We start from the raw sequence: 19328 nt of genomic DNA, 5'->3' as shown, positions 1-19328 counted from the left end.
AGTTGGCTGTACCCAGTAGGCTTTTTGTATGGCTTGATATGGGTTTTTTTTTTTTTTTCAAGCAGCTTACATTACTGTGGCCTCATATGACCAATATAGATTAATAGTTGGGGACATGCAAACCACATATCACACAAAGTAACATGCAGACTGAGGTAATATAGCCGAGCCCTAACTGAACACCACAACTGGAACAGCCCATCTTAGTTGCAATAGAAATTATATGATTAAGTTCAGTTCTGGCTTTATTTTTGTTGCCCTGACCAGAAACAACTTGCGGAGGGGGAAATTAGCCAAGGTAGGAACTCAAGCAGCTAGTCACATCCACAGCCAGGAGCTGAGAGAAACAAATAGAAGCTTGCCTGCTCAATTTGCTTGCTTGTTACTCGCTTGCTTACTTGTTTGCTTGCCTGCTTGCTTGTGCTACTTAGCTAGCTTTTTCTATTCTTACACAACCCAGAGGGTCAGCCCTTGAGATGGTGCCACCCAGTGAGCTGGGTCAATTGTCAACCAAGAGAATCTTTCACAGACATGTCCACAAGCCAGTCTAATCTAGGCAGTCCCTCAGCTGAGACTCTCTTCATGGGCAATTTTAATTTGTATCAAGTTGATGGTTAAAAGTAACTGGCACAGATTTCACTAGGAATGTAGCATTTACATGGAGTTTAATGACTCCCAAAAGAGGTTAGACTATTATTTACTTTAAAAGAATTCTTGTAGGATATATTCTTTGCTTGTTTGTTTGTTTATTTGTTTTTCGAGACAGGGTTTCTCTGTGTAGCTTTGCGCCTTTCCTGGGACTCACTTGGTAGTCCAGGCTGACCTCAAACTCACAGAGATCCGCCTGCCTCTGCCTCCTGAGTGCTGGGATTAAAGGCGTGCGCCACCACCGCCCGGCTTAGGATATATTCTTATACCTTGCTTATGTTGATGTTAGTAAAAATATTTCCATAAAATGAATTTTATTTTAATTCTTTTTTTAAAAAGATTTATTTAATTATTATGTATACAGTGTTCTGCCTGCATGTATACCTGCAGGCCAGAAGAGGGTACCAGATCTCAGTACAGATGGTTGTGAGCCACCATGTGGTTGCTGGGAATTGAACTCAGGACATCTGGAAGAACAGTCAGTGCTCTTAAACTCTGAGCCATCTCTCCAGCCCCTTATTTTAATTCTTTTAACACATTTTTTCCAACTAAAAGGAAGGTAGTTTCTCCTTCCTTGAATAAGAATTAGTTTTGTATCTCTGTCATTTCAGGATTGACCAACCAGAGTGTCCAACTTTAGTCACATGCTTATATGTAGACCTGGAGGTAACAAAGGATGTTAAATATCAACTTACATATCAATATGTAAATGTAACACTACAAAAATCTGATTAAAAATAAAGTTCTTTAAAATTGGTTTTTCCATAGACTCACTTGAGGGTGACTAATTCCATCAGGCTAGAAACAAATTTCAAGAACATCTGTGGGGCTTTCAATAGCATGTTTTCACATTGAGCAGACTGGAGATCGCTAATAAGTTTAGTTGAGTTTTATAAGTTTAGTACCAATTTGGGTTTACATCATGCAACACTGTAATCTAAAGTAATTATATCTGATGCTGAGTTTTGTATGTAATAAAGATATATCACTTACACTTGGCTTCCTCCCTCCCAACTTTAAATGTTAACCTTTTAGAAGCTTGGCAGTTTCCGACCTAGAAATATTTGCTGAGATCTCAAAGATTTGGTTCTCAGATATTATTGGTAAAGAGAAAGCAATAAATAATGAGTACTGATGAGTTTGGGCTTACTTTGTTGCCAAGGACCCCTCCAAGTGCTCACTTAGTCTTTATAACAAACTGAGGAGTGTTACTAATGTCATTCCCATTTCACAGAAATGACTACATTTCTGTCACATAGTGAGTAAGCAGCAGAGGCAGGACGATGAACTCCAGCAGCATGGTGGGAACTCTCCATTTCACTCACTCAGAGCTATGGCTGTTTTCCAAATTTGTTTTATCATTCGTCACTTGTAAATATCTATGTCTTAAATTAACAGCTTGTAAACTTGGGTCCTTTGGGGTTGAATAGACATAGAAATAACCTATTCTTGGGATGATACCTAAGAATACTAGAAAAAAAAAACTGGAGAGAGTTAATGGTTCCCTATTATTGTTCTGGGACAGAGAATGGGGACAAAATTTCCCATATGAGGTCCAACAGATGGCCAGTGGGAAAGGGTCTCTGAAGGGACTGAGGGACATGCCCATTAAGAATAAGGCAGTCAAGGTGCCATCCAGACAAGCCTGGGGCTCAGTCTAGAGTAGTGTTCCTCAGCATGCTTACATAACCTCCCCACAATGAGTCTTTTTAACATTTCTGTTAATGTAATTTTCAATACTAAAGATCTGAAGTGGTGCTCAGTGGTTAAGAACTTACACTGCTCTTGCAAAGGACCAGAATTCAATTCCTCACATCCATGTTGGGCAGCTCGCAACCTCTTGGAACTCCAGCTCCGGGGATCCAATGTTCTATTCTGGTCTCCTTGAACACTGCATACATACACACAAACACAAATAAATAAAAATAAAATACTTTTTTAACTTAAAAAAGTTAAGGTTACTGTATATTTGCTTGTGTTCTATGCATATAGCTGTGTTTTGACATAGAATAAGAATTTTTGTTGACTGTTCTCACCTCCTCTGAGTTTTTATAATGTTGGTACCTTGAGGCATCATCCCCAAGATGAATGAAGAAATCAGGCCAGGGAAGGTGGGGCCAGAGAACCACCTGGAGGGCCTATTGAGCTTCAGAATTAGAGGGCTCCCAAAGGCAGAGTTGTACCTGTGGCAGGTGGGAACAGAATGGTTCCTAAATATTTGAGGTCAGGAGCTCTTTAATGTGGCATCACCATCCCTACCTCCATCCTCATAGCTTCCTCTTCCTCCATTCTTGCTTCTGTGGCTATAAGGAATGTCACTTCATTCTGAAATGCCACTGTGCTTCAGTAATGTGATGTATCATGGCAGACTGTGTTGTCTGAGTTATTGCTGTGTTATTAGGAAGCTGAGTTTCCAGGAAATTCGATTTAAATTCCTTTTAATTGAGCTCAGAAAATGACTCCCACTCCAATTTGTGAGGTCTAGGTAATGACAGTGCTTTAACTAAAAACTGCTGCGTGCTCCCTTGAGCTCTTGGATCCCCAAGAAACAAACAGCAGAGAGAAGGGAGCAGAGATTTGTGTTCCAGATAAAGAACAAACTGGTTGTCCCTGAAACTCACAGGGAGGGCCAGCTCATTTTCTTGTTCTTGGCCTCTTAGAGGATGCTGTTCAGCCATGCCCTCCAAGACGGAGTAACCCTAATTCCAAACAAAGACACCACTAACCCTCCTCCATTCCATCCTCTCTTCCCTGGCGATTTAATTGCTTTGTTCAGAACTCGATCTTAACTGATTGCACATCACAAAGATCGTAATCATTAAGCCACCTGTCTAGTCACCCCTAGAAGGCACACTAGTGAAAGCAAGGCCTCCTGACGGCCTCTTCTCCAATAATAAGCTGTCACTATTCAGTGGGCCGAAGGGGACCTTTATGGGTCAGCAAAATGATAAAAGAGGTACCCCTAGATGTGAGAAAGTCTAGCCAGCAGATTAGTGCTTCAAAATTTGAAAGCATTCTTGGAACAACCTAAAAATGTTAGGCAAGGTTAGTCTTATATTTGTGGCAATGGATGCCAAACCTGAGAATTCAACAGCATCATTTGGGGAGGGGGGGGGGCGTTTCAACCTCCACATAAGTGAGATTCTGAGTTGGCATGTCTGGGGTGGAATCCTGGCACTGATGTTTTTTTAAAGCTCTACCCTACCCCTGAGATTCGTGTATGTGTCCAAAGCTGAGAATCTCTGCTTTCCATTACAAAGTATTGTTACATGTATGAGGGAGTCCCTGCAGGTATCATACAGGGAAGCGAACTACTCGAAGAGAAGAATGAAAACCCAGTGCAGATTGATGTTGTCAACCTGGATCAGACTTCGGGGAGTGTAATAACAGGCAGTTTATTCCCAATGTATTTAAGCCCAGTTTAATTTGGGAAAAAAAAAATTTCCTGGTATAATACAATCCCTGTTGCACAGGGAAGCATAATACATTGAAACTCAAACTCAGGGCACCTTTCTTCCAAGAAGATGGGTTCTTGGAGATATGCTACTTGTACTAGATTAAGGGCCTAAAGATCTGGCATGGTCTAGGTCATACAGACAGCATAAAGGTCATTTGGGCTATTAGCCACCTCTGGTCCTGGTTGTGGGAACTTGGAAGAGCCTCTGGCTATCAGTGTCATTTAGATTACCAGTCACCACCAGTCTTGGTTTTAAGAGCTTGATATGGCTTGAACCAACAGATAATACAGATCACCAGGCCGTTTATCACGCTTTCAGTTCTCAGCTTTCTGGATGGAAGAACAAGTTTTTTCATCTTTTCCATTGGAAAGACAGTCCTGTGTGTTTAACTAACATTCCTGGTTTCTCCGGAGAGTCTGTGGATGCAAAGACATTCGTGCTATGTTCCCAACACATATAATGTTCCAGGGTTTTGCATACATCAAGAGGAACAAGAAATGCAAAGTGCTGTTGAATGTATAAAAAAAGGAAGAAACAAATATAGCAATAGCTATAAAATTAAAGAGATTGCAGACAACTAAATTTCAAGAACTTTGAGGAAAAAAATCCTCATCTTTTAAAAATGACTTATTTATTTTTTATTCATGTATATTTCTGTGAGCTTGCATGAGTATATGTATGTGTACAGGAGCCCATGCAGGTCAGAAGAGGATGCTTGATCCCTCAGAACTGGAGCTACAGGTGGTTATGAGCCACCATATGGGAACTGAACTCTGATTCTCTGCAAGAGCAGAAAGAGCTTTTGGTAACCGAGTCATCTCTCTAGCCCCACCCAAAATTAGTCCTGGGAGTATAGAGCATGAAGGAGGGACTCATATGACCAAAGTTCTTGCTTTGTTTCATTATATAGTCCAGGTGGTCTGAAACTCATGGCATCCTCCTGCCTCTGCCTCCTAGGTACTGGGATTATATGTGTGAGTTCTACATTTCCAGCTTCATGGGGAAGGCTCCACCTGGTGGCGTTCTGAACACACAATGAATTAGTTATTTCCAAAACCTACTGTTGATGTCACACACACACACACACACACACACACACACACACACACACCAGGAAATATTCTTTCATCCCCTCATTCCCTGCAAAGTATTCTGGAACTTCTGTTGATAATTAATCCAGTCACAGGGACTTGACATTTGGGACTGGATTTAAAGTCTTTTGTCCCCATCATCCAGTTCCCTTTACCCAACTTTACCAGAACTTTACATTCCTGTCACTGTTATTTTATTTACTCTGTGTTAATAAAAATTTTGTGTGGGGAGGGGAGATAAGTAGAAAGGGCAAAACTATTGAAAAGACCTCTTATTGGGTGAAAGTTTCTTTTGATTTCTGTGGGCATAGGTAAGATAACCCCCTTGGAGCATTCGGCAACCTGAACCAATATCACACCCTACAGAACACAGGTGGGGTGCGGGGGATGGAGCACCGGATGTTGGGGAGGTTGAGGTGGGCTTGGAGGTTGAAAGGAGGACAGAGTCCAAGGGAGACAGACAGCTGTTCTCAGGAAATCTGCTCACTCTCATTCTTGTGGGGTGGGCTTCTCTTTCTTCGGTGGAGTGGGCTGGGAATGGTGTGTGTCCTGTGCAATCAGAAATGGTCCCCGGGGTCCCATGGCTGTCACATTTCTGCACAGTTCTCAGCCGAGGTTGTTAGCACATCTCCCCGTGGAGCTGAAATTGGGCTCAGAACCAGCAAGCACACTCCGGAGGAGATGTGTCTGTCCTCCATGCTTGGCGCCCAGCTATTCCCTGGTGCCCAGGCAAGAATGAAGCGGAGTGTGTGCCTTGCACTCTGTTACATACCGTGTCCCAAACAGCTGGCTCGTTAATGCAATTTAGAAGGGAGAGAGAACTGACCGTTCACCATTATATCCAAGGGTTTGTAATAAATCTCTCAATAAGGAGGTATAAAAAGGCCCCGTTTCCGTACAGCCAAAGGAAGCTGAGCATTAGGCAGAACCCAGTGAGCCTCATTAGCTACAAGATTCAATGCAGAAGGTCCAGGGGGACTCGCCCCACATTTCTATTAGTAATAGCTTTTCTTTTACCTGAAATATGCTGGTAATTTTCTCACTTGTGAAATTCGGTTCACCTAAGGAGTCATAAATATGCTATTTCTTAAAACTTAACTGAATCTCTTCCACGCTCTGGATGCTACATAATAATAGAGCATCATTCGTAACCTGTTTTTCTTTTGTTCACTCTTACTTCTGAGGCAATGGGATAAAGTCAGTGGAGGATGATTTGTTCCCAGAACAAGGAGATAATACGACCAACTGTTTTATGTAATTTTGTTGTGTGTGTGTGTGTGTGTGTGTGTGTGTGTGTGTGTGTGTGTGTGTGTGTGTATGAAATGCTTGCTCTAAAGTTCAGTTCCACAGAGAGCTGATGATGAAGAAGTCGTATGAATAAAAGCATCCTGGTGTGACTGTGAAGGGAAAGGTTATCAGGGTCAGAATGAGGGCCTGCGGCCAGAGGCAAGAGGATGGCTGGGGCTTGCTCTTCACCGGCCTGAGCCCCAGATTCAGCGAGAGTCTGGTTCAAGGATGTGGCCTCTGTGCACAAATAGGCAAATGTGCCCGCACCCCCAACACACACGCATGCCTACACGTTGTATGTTTGTGGGTGTTTTGTTCTATTTTTGTGCCCCGGTCCTGGTGCCTTCTGGTTCAGGCTAGTGGGTACAATTATTTGTTAAGGCCGTTTTATTTTGAAGTTAAGATAAATTAAAATAAAGTGTTTAAGAGAAATCAGATTATAGAAGATAAAATTATGGTTCCAGTCATACACAAATTAGTGTGAGATTAAGTACACCTTTTATATAATAGCATTGTATAGTTAAAGATATGCCCACATTACTTACAGAAATATTCCTTTACATTTTATGTGCTATATTTTAAACAAATGGGAAGGGGAAGCCTATTTTGCTGGTTCCATCACAATATTTGAGGTGATTATAGAAAACAATAATGCATTGTATATTTGAGAAAGGTACAAGAGGTTTTCTGTTTTGCTGAATTCCATTGTGTATTCATTGCACACGGTACTGTTCCATACAGGCATTTCATACAAGTATATATTGTACGTGGCGCACACACGCTCCATGCCTCCTTATCTGCCTCTCTCAGCCCTTCCCCCGTTAGTCTCTTTTGTTCCCCAGTTCATTTTGCTTCGATTTTCATGTTATGAGTGCATATTTTATGTGTTGAATTAAAATCTAGGAACCAAAAAATGAGAGAGAACATGCTGTTTGTGTTTTGGAGACTGGCTTGATTCCCTGCCTGTGATTATCTGCAGTTGGATTTGTTTTCCTGCAGATGATATAATTCCATTCTTTTTTTTTTAAAAAAAAATGATTTATTTATTTGCATTGGTGCATCTGTGTAAGGGTGTTGGATCCCCTGGAAGTGGAATTACAGACAGTTGTGAGCTGCCATGTGGGTGCTGGGAATTGAACGCAGGTCCTTTGGAAGAGCAGCCAGGGCTCTTAACCGCTGAGCCATCTCTCCGGCCCCAATTTCATTCTTCATTAGGGCTTGGAGAGTTCCATGGTGTATATTCACTACACGCTATTTAACTATCCTCTGCTGTTGGGCACCTAGGTTGGCTTCATGATGGTTGTTGTGTAGAGTGCTATAATGAACACTGTGCAAGTGTTTCTGTGATGTGTTGACTTAGGGACCTTTGGGTAAATACCCAAGAGTGGCGTGGTTGGATCACATGGTAGATGCGTTGTGAATTTTTTCAGAAACCTCTTTCTGATTTCCATAGTGGCTGTGCCATACATTGCTATCATTGGTCTATAAAGGTTCTATTAGGTCTATATGCTTACTAGCATTTGTTTTTGTTTTCTTAATGGCTGCCATTCAGGCTGAAATGAGATGGAATTGTGATGTATTTTAAATGTGCATTTCTCTGATGGCTACTGAGCTTAAATTTTTTTATGTTTATTGGCCATTTGTATGTCACCCTTTGAGAGCTGTCTATCATTTCATTATTCTGCCAATCCATGAGCATGAAAGGTCATTTTGTCTTCTAGTATTTTCTTCAGTTTTTCAGCATTTTAGATTTTTCATTGTGAGATCCCTTACTTCCTTCATCAGGCTTGTTTCAAGGGTGTTTGTTTCCTTGTTTGTTTTGAGGCTACTGTAAATAGTATTGTTTCCTCATTTCTTTCTCAGAATATTTGTTATTGTTATTAATATTGCCTGTTAATGTTATATCCTTCCATTTTGCTGAGAAAAACACTATTAGTCTAAGAATTTTCTGGTATAACCTTTAGGGTGTCTTATAAACAAAACTGCATCATCTGCAGATAAGGTTGTTTTGACTTTTCCCTTTCATATTCACATCCCTTTATTTCCTTCTTAGTTATAGTGTTCCAGCTAAGACTTCAGGTGCTACATTGAATAAGAGCCATTCTCCATTTAGCATAATGGTGGCTGTGGGTTGCTGTATATAGCCTTTACTGTGTGGAAACATGTTCTTTCTAGTCCTAATCTTTCCAAGCTTTTATTATAATGGAATCAGGAATAATTGTTATTCTTTACTGATATGCCTGCCCCAAACATTCCTGAGCTCAGCCCACATTTCAATGGAGTGAATAACACAGATAAATGTTCTGGGAGAGACACTTAAGCCTTCTCCTGTTCACACCTATTGAGACAGCCTCTGGCAGCCATCTTTGGGTTTTTTTTCCCCAAAGGTTTGAGTTTATTTCCTCCAGAATAGCTTCCCTGAAATGAAATTACTAGATCAAAATGCAATGAATATTTTAAAGCTCTGATTTCCAAGCATATTTCTAAATAGCTTTCTAAACAGTTATTAATTTACCTTACACTAGCAATATGTGAGAATTATAGTCTTACCCTAGGCTTAACGAGCGGCTAATAAGACAACATTACTTTCGTTTGTGTTTATTTTATTCCCAGCAGGCTAGAAAGTTTTTTGCAAGTATTTATTTATAATGTATTTGTGCTGTTGTTTCTTATCAGTTGAATAGTCTCAACTCGGGCCTTCTTCCTTTATTGTTCTGTTCAGGCTCCCATGATTCATTCAGCTACTGGGTAGATGAAAAGTCACCAGTGGGGCCTGACCAAACCCAAGCTGTTAAACGCCTCGCCCGGATCTCCTTGGTGAAGAAGCTAATGAAGAAGTGGTCTGTAACTCAGAACCTGACCTTCCGGGAGCAGCTGGAGGCTGGCATCCGCTACTTTGACCTGCGTGTGTCTTCCAAGCCGGGGGACACCGACCAAGAGATCTACTTCATCCACGGGCTCTTTGGCATCAAGGTTTGGGATGGACTGATGGAGATTGATGCATTCCTCACTCAGCACCCGCAAGAGATCATCTTCCTGGATTTCAACCACTTCTACGCCATGGACGAGGCCCACCACAAATGCCTGGTTCGGCGGATCCAGGAGGCCTTCGGGAACAAGCTGTGCCCAGTCTGCAGCGTGGAAAGCATGACACTGCGAAGCCTGTGGGAGAAGAAATGCCAGGTGAGAGGGAGGAGTAATGTGCTTCTGAGAACAGGCACTTAACTCTGCTTTCCGTAGGCCGCCATCTGTAAAATAGCTCAACCCAAGGCTTAGGGGCTGGAAGAATAGATGAAAGGTTGAAGTACTGGGCATGTATAGAATCATACCTGAACTCTGAGATAGCTAGAAGAGATTTAGTGGGCCTGGTAGAAATGGGATTCATGTTGGGTGTCTTAGTTCCCTTTTTTATTGTTGTGATAGAACACCATGACCCAGGCAACTGATGAAAGAAAGCGTTTGCTTTGGCTTATGGATTCAGAGGGTTAGAGCCAAGGACAGCAAAGCAGCACCTGAGAGCTCACATCTTGACCCACAATCATGAGACAAAGAGAGAAAGCCCTGAGAAGCGCACAAATCTTTTGAAACCTCAGAGCCAACCTTTAGTGAACGCTTCCTCCAACAAGTCTACACTTCCTAATCTATCCCAAACATCCCTACCAACTGAGGACCAAGAATTCAAATATGTGAGCCTACATGGGTCATTCTTATTTAGACTACCACATTCCACTCCCTGGTCCTCATAGACTTGTAGTCACATTATAATGCAAAATGCATTTGATCCAAATTCAGAAGTCCCCATAGTCTTTCACAGTCCCAACACTGTTTAAAGGTCTGAAGTCTCTCCTGAGACTTAAGGCAATCTCTTAACTATAGCCCCTGTAAAATCAAAAGCAAAAAGTAAATTATATACTTCCAACACGTAACGGCACAGAATGCACATGACCATTCTCAAACGGAGGAAAGGAGGCATAGTGGAAAAATACTGGACTAAAGCAAGACTGAAAGCCAGCAGAGAAAACTCGAACTCCTGTAGCTTCATGTCCAATGTCAAAGAACATGCATGGTTCTGCTCTTCTTCCAGCTTTGCTGCTTGCAGCACACTTCTCTCTCTTGAGCTGCTTCCACTTCTGGTATGTAGCTCCCGTTGGCAGACATCCCTTGACTCTGGCACCTCTAACACTTTTGTGTCTCGAACACAATCCAAGCTTCACTTTCACAGCTTTGTCATCTCAGGGCCTTCATTCAGGGACTCCCCCACCTTAGGCCTGGCTCCAGTGGCTCTCCACTATGGAGGAAGATTCCAGAACCCCCTACTTCTGCATCCTTCATGACTCTAAAGCCAGAACCACTGAGATGGCAGTGCCAAGCTTGACTACCAACTTGGCAGCCTGGGATCATATTTGTAGCAGCTTTGGTTTGTTGCTGCTATTTTGGAGCAGAAAATTCCTTTTTTACAAGTTGAAAGCTTATCTAGGTGAGGTCTTGCCCTAAAGGTAATCCTCCCTTTATTTCATTTCAGATCAAGCCTCTCTCTTTAATTGTCTCATCTCTTTCAGCACAAGTCTTGGCTCCAACATTAAATTTCCTGGTGCTCCTTTTCCTCTTTAAACTGTATATTTTATATTTCTCTTTGGCCTACCTGTTCTTTATCATTGTCGACCTATATAAGAATGATTACTGTATAAGTGTGATAACCACATGACAGAGTCAGTATTAAGCTGTCTTGAAATCTCCTTTGCCAAGGAAATTAGTCCACTGTTTTTCAATTTAGCCTCAGGAAAATTCATAGGACAAGGACAAAAAGCAGCCACATTCTTTGCCAAAATACCACAACTGGGGCCCTAGCCTAGTTGTTAATGTTGTTGCCCTCTGAAACCTCTTGAGCTGGGACAAACATTTCCACCAACTGGTGACAAAATATTCAATTTTATGAGCCCATGGTGGTGGGGGGGGGGACAGGGCATTCTCATTCAAATCACCACATCAGCCGAATAAAGTCTGTCTGCAATCTATTAAACATCTAAGTTTATTTTTAATGGCTTGGCTAATATCAGCCTGAGGCAAAGTTGTAAAATAAGCCAATTGGCCAGTAGAACACTATTCTTTCTCCTCATGCCCTCTATCCATGTCTTCCCCAGTGAAGACGAGCCTTCAGCCTACATGCCTGAAGAATACACTCAGTAAAAGGATAGGTCTCAGATACATTCCACTCTGATACCAAGGTGTGGCAGCCACAAACAAGAGCCCCAGGAATGGACAGCCTCTGATTTAAACTTTCTTCAAGAAAAATGAGAAGTATACATTCATTCAGAGTTGTTCCTGTCTCATTAAGTACAGTAAGAAAATTTTTTTTTTTTTTTTATATTGGAGAAGGACCTCCAGGCTTTCTATACACTAGGCAAGCAGCTCTACCACTGTGCCACATCCCTGGTCTTAAGAAAAGTTTATTGAAGAAGTGTTTATGGGGAGCCAGAGAGATGTCTGAGCAGTTAAAAGCACTTGCTCTGCAATAATGAGGACAGGTGTTCCGATCCCAGCCCCAGCATCAGAAGCCACATGTCCCCCACAGATGGTTAGAACCCCAGCTCCAAGAGCTGGGATTCAGGCGGGTCTCTGGGGCTTGTGAGCTTCCATCTTAGCCAAGAAAATGTGAGTCTCAGGTTCAGGGAGAGGCGCTGTCTCAAAGGGTTAGGTGAAGAGTAACAGAGGACTCTAGTGTTCCCCCCATCCCCATCCCCCCCACCTCAGTGTGTATGCAAGGCTCACATGTATATATACTCACAGGCACACACACACCACACCACACCACACCACACCACACCACACACACACAAATAAATAAATATTTTAAAAAGAAACATGTGACTCAAAGAAGAACTTCGTGTTTTGAAATTATATCAGTTATCTGTTTACAAACATTTGCTGAGCACCAAGTATAAGTGATTTTTTTCCCCAACTATTTATGACATCTGTCCTCCTACGCCCGAGTTTAATACTCTTCAGACTCACGGGTTTAATTGTTTATTTATTTGTCATGGAGTCTCACTATGTAGCAGTCCAGGCTTGCCTGGAACTCTTGAAATACAAACTCAGTTTTATTAATACACCAGAATGTGCAAGATTAACTTGTTTGATCTTCTCAACAATAACTATGAGATAGGCATTGGTTATTTTGTACCCCCCACTCCCACCCCCACCCAAAGCCTTGTACTGGCTGTGCAAACACTCTACCACTGAGCTTAATCCCCAACCCGAGATAGGCATTTGTTATTGCTCCCTCCCCCCATTTTACAGATGGGAAAACTGAGGAATGGAGAGATTGAAACAACTTGCCAAGGAAGCACTGTGAGGACGTGGTGTGGGTCAGGATTCCTTCACTGGCTGGTTCCTCTCTAGTATCCCATAGCTCCTCCTGTTCTCTGGGGACTCACCACAGGCCTTGATGATTTTCACAACTGCTTTCTTTTGTTGTGAGGCAAAAAAACACTTTCTTTTCATTAAGAACCTATTCAGAAAGGGTCCCAGACCATTTCCATTGAGAAAAGGGGGATGGCATTTGAATGTGGGGATCAGGTAAGGTTAAATTTGAGGTCAGTTAACATTGAATAATTTGGTTGGTAGATATTAGCAGGCAGGTCCCAGAAAGTTATTGGTCAGCCTTTCTGGCTAAATAGTGCTTTAGATTCACCTAGAGACTCTGTCCCAAAAAATAAGGGAACAGAAGAGGATTCAGCACATAAAGGAACAACATGAGTTTGAGCTTTGGACCCACAGGGTAGAAATAGAGAACTGAATCCTGATTGTTGTCCTCTGACCTATACATAAACAAGTGCATGTACCATAATACACACACACACACACACACACATACACACACACACACACACACACACATACACACACACATATGTGTGCGCGCTAATTTAGCTGCATTATCCACTACAAATAGTCTAGTTATGGGAGAAAGAGATTGGAATGATGTATTAGAAAAAAGGGGAAATGTTGCCATTTAAATTCTGTGTCTTCCCCTGATCCCTGCTTCTCCTGTCTCGTCTCTTTAACAGCTGAAATAAGAGCACTCAAAAGGAGCCACTAGTCATTGGCCCCATGCTGGGGCTGTGGGACACTTATGGTCAGGCTTTAAATATTCATTGTGTAATGAGCTGCCTTGCACATACCCCCCCCCGGGGGAGGGGGTATTTTATTACTGGAATTTAATATCAGGAAGTGCGGTACCACCAGTCACATTTCATTTACTCCACATGTGATTATGTCACAGCTCACAGATTATATCTGCATACTTTAGTAGATAAGGCTTTAAGGGCACAGTGAATTAGAGGGCTTGGCCTACAGTTGGGAAATATTTGGGATCTTAATGAGAAGGGAAGAAATACATAACTCTGGTGAACTAGAGAACAATCAAGCTGGACGCGCTGGCGCACACCTGTGATCCCAGCACTTTGGCTGAGACAAGAAGGTTCTTCTGAGTTCCAGCTACATAGCAGATAGTTCCAGGCTAGATAGGGCTACGCAGCAGGACCTGTCTCAAAAATCCCAAACCAAAAAGGACAGCAAGATGGCTCCGGGCTTAAAAGCGCTTGCTGAGAAAACCTAGTGACCCAGTTCAACCCCCGGAACCCATATTGAAAGGAGAGAACCAACTCCCGAGAGTTATATTCTGATGTCTGCATGTATGCCATGGTATGCACACACCTGAAGACAATAATAATCATAAGTGCTAAACATAATTTATCAGTTCAAGATAATAATAGACAAAATGATCAATATGCAATCGCAGGACAAGACTGTGTCCGGTGTTCTGTATGGTATGAAGAAAGGGGTTTTGCAATACGTTGAAAAATAGAGCACACCATGAATCTGCATCCCAGAGGCTCCCGCTAAAGCAACCACCACAGTTAAGAGGTCACCCGAGGGACTGTTCTTAAAGGAAATGAGATTTTCCATCTTTGTCTCAAGAGAAAAACTGAACACAAACTGCTGAGCTGGAGGGGAGATATTTCAAAGGAAAGCAGCCCAGTGAGACAGGGAGGGAGGTGCTCTGAACAAGCTCCCTGAGTGTCCCTGTACCTGTGTTCTGTAACCTGGGCCTTGGGCGTAGGTTTGCCTGCCAGCCAGCCTCCCGCTGTCAGCTGAGATTCTCCACCCTCCTGCCCTGCCAACCTTCAGATCAGACTGCCCAAGAAGCCCCACCCCCCCACCCCCAGGGGGGCGGGGCGGGGGGAGGACAAAAAGCTCCTTTTGTGTAATTTGTTTTGAATACACATTTTTCTGGGGCAGAGTCAAGTTATTACTGTCCTCTAGTGCACAGAGGCAGGCCCAGGGGCAGGTGTCTTGGGTACCACCTGCTGAGCCTGTCACAGGGCTGCCTAGCCTCCTGCCCATCCCCTACCCCCAGCCCATTGCCCAGGGCAGCTCTCCTTCCAGGCTTCAGCCTTCCAAACCAGCTAGTTACATGCCAGGAGGAAATCTTGGGCTCTCCCCAGCAATCTGCTTACAGTGAGCCTGTGATTAACCTCATTAACACACGAGTTTACTATAGTCATCACCAGTGCTCAGCATTACTCAGAACCATTAAGAACCAGGAGGGTAGACATTACCCTGTTTTGCAGCCCCCTGCCTGGCACTGTCTGCCTCTGGGCCTTCAGAAGGTCAAGTCGCTTTCATCAGCACCTGAACACACTGGAAATGAGATGAGCATGTGGAATCCCTGCTCCTGAGTGCCTGGAGGACTACCCTGAAGATTATAGTCCAGTGTGAACATGAGCTGGGCATTCCTCTGGGAAGAGCTCACCCGTGCCCCTAAGGAGAAAAACACAGCTCTTCTAGAAAGCCATGCAGCAGAGCTCGCAACTGGGACAATCAGAAGAGCAATTCTCTGTCCCCCCAGCTGCCTCCCAGAAACTAATTAATGCTGTGGATATAGCCTGCTAATTATTTTCAAAATTACCACCATCTCGAGTGGCCCCACTGGAGGGCCATGGCCTCGGTAAAGTCTTCCCTGACGCTTAGTGGCACATCGGTTTCCTCCCCTGGGAAGGGTAATTTCATCAGAGTCAGTGCGCACAATTGAAAATCTATTCACTCACAAATGAGTTCACAGTGTTTATCTAAACTCCAAGAGCAAAGTGTCAATGCCATGAGCACAGGAAACATGATTTCTGGGCCATATTTGTGGTTTCAGCCGGGATCTAGAGACTTCCCAGAGAGCGTGGGATGGAATTTAATAAGGCTGTGTCTGGTTGGTTAAAACAAACAAACAAACAAACAAACAAAATAACCACAACAAAAACCTACATGTTTACTTTTACTTACCTTGAGTCATGCATGCTGGCAATAGTATCCCACTTCTGCATGGCCTTGCCTGTCAACTATCCTCAGGGATGTGGCCATGTCATGTTCTTCGCAGATTGTCTTAAAATACCATTCATGCTCATCACTAACTCATAGTTAATGGAGCTTATTAGACTCTTATCAAAATAATTTTATGCATTTGTCATGAGGCTCTACATTAATTTCCTACAAATATATTTGCTATTTGAATAGGCATAATTCCTTTATTTCATGTCATTTTCCTTTACAATCTTGTTTGTTTTGTGCATTATTTAAGACACGACTGTGAGAAGGTGCTCTGTGCTTATACTATGTGCATAGCCAAAAAGGAGGCCACCTTTGAATTAGACAGCAAGTTCTCAGTAAATGCTTGTTTGTTTGTTTTTAAAAGATAATATATAGGGGCAATGAGATGGCTCAGTGGCTAAGGCATACCACCAAGACTGATGAACTAAATTAAATTCCGAGGTCCCATTTGGTTGAAGGTGAGAACTAAGTCCCAAAAGTTGCCACCCCATCCCTCTGCTATGAAAAAGTAAATAAATACATTTAATAAAAAGGAAAAAAAAAAACTATCTGTGCAAAATACAGCTCTCACCGCAAAGAGTAAGAAATGGTTTATTTGTAAGCCAACTAGGAAAGGGCTGGGAACACAGACTCAGGTGGCCTGGGAGGACACGTGCACTGTGGAAATGATCATGTGAGATTTGATTAGCCTGAAAACTAAAGAAAGCCACACAGCAACGCATTCATCAACATTGGTCAGCACCACAAGTAGGTGGGTTATAGCAGGAGAACTACTATAGCTTTCAGACACAGTCTATGTATATTTTTGCTCGTGGAAGCTGACGGTCTGCTACGAATACATGCCAAAGGCTTTAAGAAGTCAAAAGGATGCTAGGTGTGAGCAATGAATGGCTACTGAGAGGATCAAGGCTAGCCCAAGATAACGCGACTCGACTTCAACATTCTAACTTTCCACAATATGAAGTTATAATCTGTCATTCAGCACCGTAAAATCTGGCACAGAGATGTGGCTTTTCTTTTTAAATTTCAATTTACAGGAACAATTCTGTTACTTCTGAGTAACCCCATCCTTTGTCTACCCCTCCCCAACTTGCTCTCTTCTTCCCCCCACCCCGTTTGAGTTTTCAGCTTTTAAATGTTGCTGTCCTTTTTCTGCTCTGAACCTTTCAGGTTCTCATTTTCTACCACTGCCCCTTCTACAAGCAATACCCATTCCTGTGGCCAGGAAAGAAGATTCCAGCACCCTGGGCAAACACCACGAGCGTGCAAAAACTGATCCTCTTCTTGGAGACCACCCTGAGTGAGCGAGCCCCACGTGGGGCCTTCCATGTCTCCCAGGCCATCCTCACCCCAAGAGTGAAGACCATTGCCCGAGGCCTGGTGGGGGGTCTCAAGAACACACTCGTTCACAGGTAAGAGATGGCTTCACCCTACAGGGAGGGTTTATGTTATTGTCTTGTTGGTGGTGGTAGTGGTGGTTGATTGGTTGGTTTGGTTAGCTGACTGGATGGTTGGTTGGTTTGGTTGGTTTCTTGAGACAGTTCAGGCTGGACTTGAACTCATAATCTTCCTGACTTGCTTCCCTGATACTGGAATTATAGGTTCAAATACCTAGCCCCACCTCCAGAAGATGTTTGAATACACACACACACACACACACACACACACACACACACACACACACACACTCACACCCTAGGCTATGAAGATATCTCAGTTCTTATCTTGCAAGCTTGAGGATCTGAATTTAATTTCCAGAACCCATGCAAAAACAACACCTGAGCACAGTGAACCCACATGATCCCAGAATCTCAACACTGGAGAAGCAGAAACAGCTGGATGCACAAGGCTTACTGGCCAGCAAACCTTCCTTACTTGGCAAGTTCCAAACCAGTAAGAGACTGTCTGAAACAAATGGATGACATCTGGAGATTGACAGCTGTTATATGATATTTTGTTTGTGTTCTGACAAATAAAGCTTGCCTGGAGATCAGAGGGCAGAGCTAGCCACTAGTTAACCACAGAGGCCAGGCAGTGGTGACACAGACCTTTAATCCCAGCACTTGGGAGGAGGAAGCATGAAGATAAGGAGTTCAAGGCCACCCTGGGCTACACGAGAATGAGCCAGTCTCAAAGAAAAACAGAGCCAGTGGTGGTGGTGGTGGTGGTGGTGGTAGGGGTGGTGGTGGTGGTGGTGCATGCCTTTAATCCCAGCACATGGGAGGCTCAAACCTTTGATCCTAGCACATGGGAGATGGAGACAGGAATATATGGCGGGGAAGAGACAGGATCTCACCTATTTGATCTGAGATTTTGTAGAAGTAAGAAGTCTCTAAGTGGCTGCTGCTCTGCTTCTCGATCTTTCAGTTTCCACCCTGATATCTGACTCCAGGTCTTTATTGTTTAGACTGATTAAGGTCACGCTTCAGACAGCCACGGTTGTCTTCTGGCCTCCCAGACAATCACAGACACAGGCACTCAAACACAAGTGAACATGAACACACACACACACACACACACACACACACACACACACACACACACCATTTATCTTGATTTTATTCTGAGTATACAACAGCAACACTCTAGACTCGGAGAATTGCAACAAACAAACAAACAAACAAAAACAACTTATAGCACATACTCTTTTGAAAAGCTGTGGATTCTAGGATTACATGAACAGTGCCCAAAGAGTCCTGGGACACTTTGCTAAAATGTTCACCTTGTTCCATAGATACTCACTATATTTTGATACTATGACAAACACTCTGAGACAATGTCACTGTGTGTTTTCTTGATGACACACGCCATGGTGATCCTGTTACTGCCCATGCAGCTGACTGCGGCACCCACTGTCTCAGCATTAAACAAGCCGCTGAGTGCTGTGCTGAAGAACTGAAAGATGGTCCTTCAGGAATTTGTTCTTTCTTCTGTGGTGACCATGCCACCGCCTCCAATACTCCCTTGGGATAGAATTAGGTTTGATATACAGTTCAGCAGGGATCTTCTAATTGTTTTTTTATGAGATGATGTTTTTTGTCCTGGGCACCAGTGAATGATGGATAAAGGGAGTCAAGGAAGTATATGACATGTGTGTAGCATCAATCTTAAAGAGTCTTACTAATAAAAACAAACCTGGAGCCAGATATTCGGGTGAACGCTGAAAGATCAGAGAAACAGAACTGGCCACAGCCACCTCACCTCGCCAATTCCTCAGCTGATCCTGTTTTCTCAGACTGGAAGCTTCTGTGTCCTCATCTGAATGAATCTCAGCTGAACTCCTCTCGAAAGCCTCAAAGCTTAACCAGTTCCTGGTCCTCAAGCCTTATATACCTTTCTGATTTCTGCCATCACTTCTTAGGATTAAAGGCTCACTTCCCGGGATTAAAGACAAGAGTCACCATGCCTGGTTGTTTCCAGTGTGGCTCTAAACTCACAGAGATCTGGATGGATCTCTGCCTCC

The 19328-nt window shown here is 43.1% G+C and overlaps 1 protein-coding gene across 1 annotated transcript in view; it reads left to right on the top strand.

Annotated features, from left to right (window-relative positions):
- The window catches only part of Plcxd2 (phosphatidylinositol specific phospholipase C X domain containing 2), a 59069-nt gene that overhangs the window by 26853 nt on the left and 12888 nt on the right, over positions 1-19328 (top strand). The window contains exons 2-3 of the mRNA XM_006975793.4: positions 9207-9667; positions 17036-17277. Coding sequence (XP_006975855.1) covers positions 9207-9667; positions 17036-17277 — 703 coding nt within the window. The remainder of the gene's footprint in view (positions 1-9206; positions 9668-17035; positions 17278-19328) is intronic.

Source organism: Peromyscus maniculatus, chromosome 12 (genome assembly GCF_049852395.1).
Source record: "Peromyscus maniculatus bairdii isolate BWxNUB_F1_BW_parent chromosome 12, HU_Pman_BW_mat_3.1, whole genome shotgun sequence".
Classification (NCBI taxonomy): Eukaryota; Metazoa; Chordata; class Mammalia; order Rodentia; family Cricetidae; genus Peromyscus; species Peromyscus maniculatus.
The sequence above is the reverse complement of the archived record's forward strand: the minus strand, read 5'-3'. Positions and strand labels throughout refer to the sequence as shown.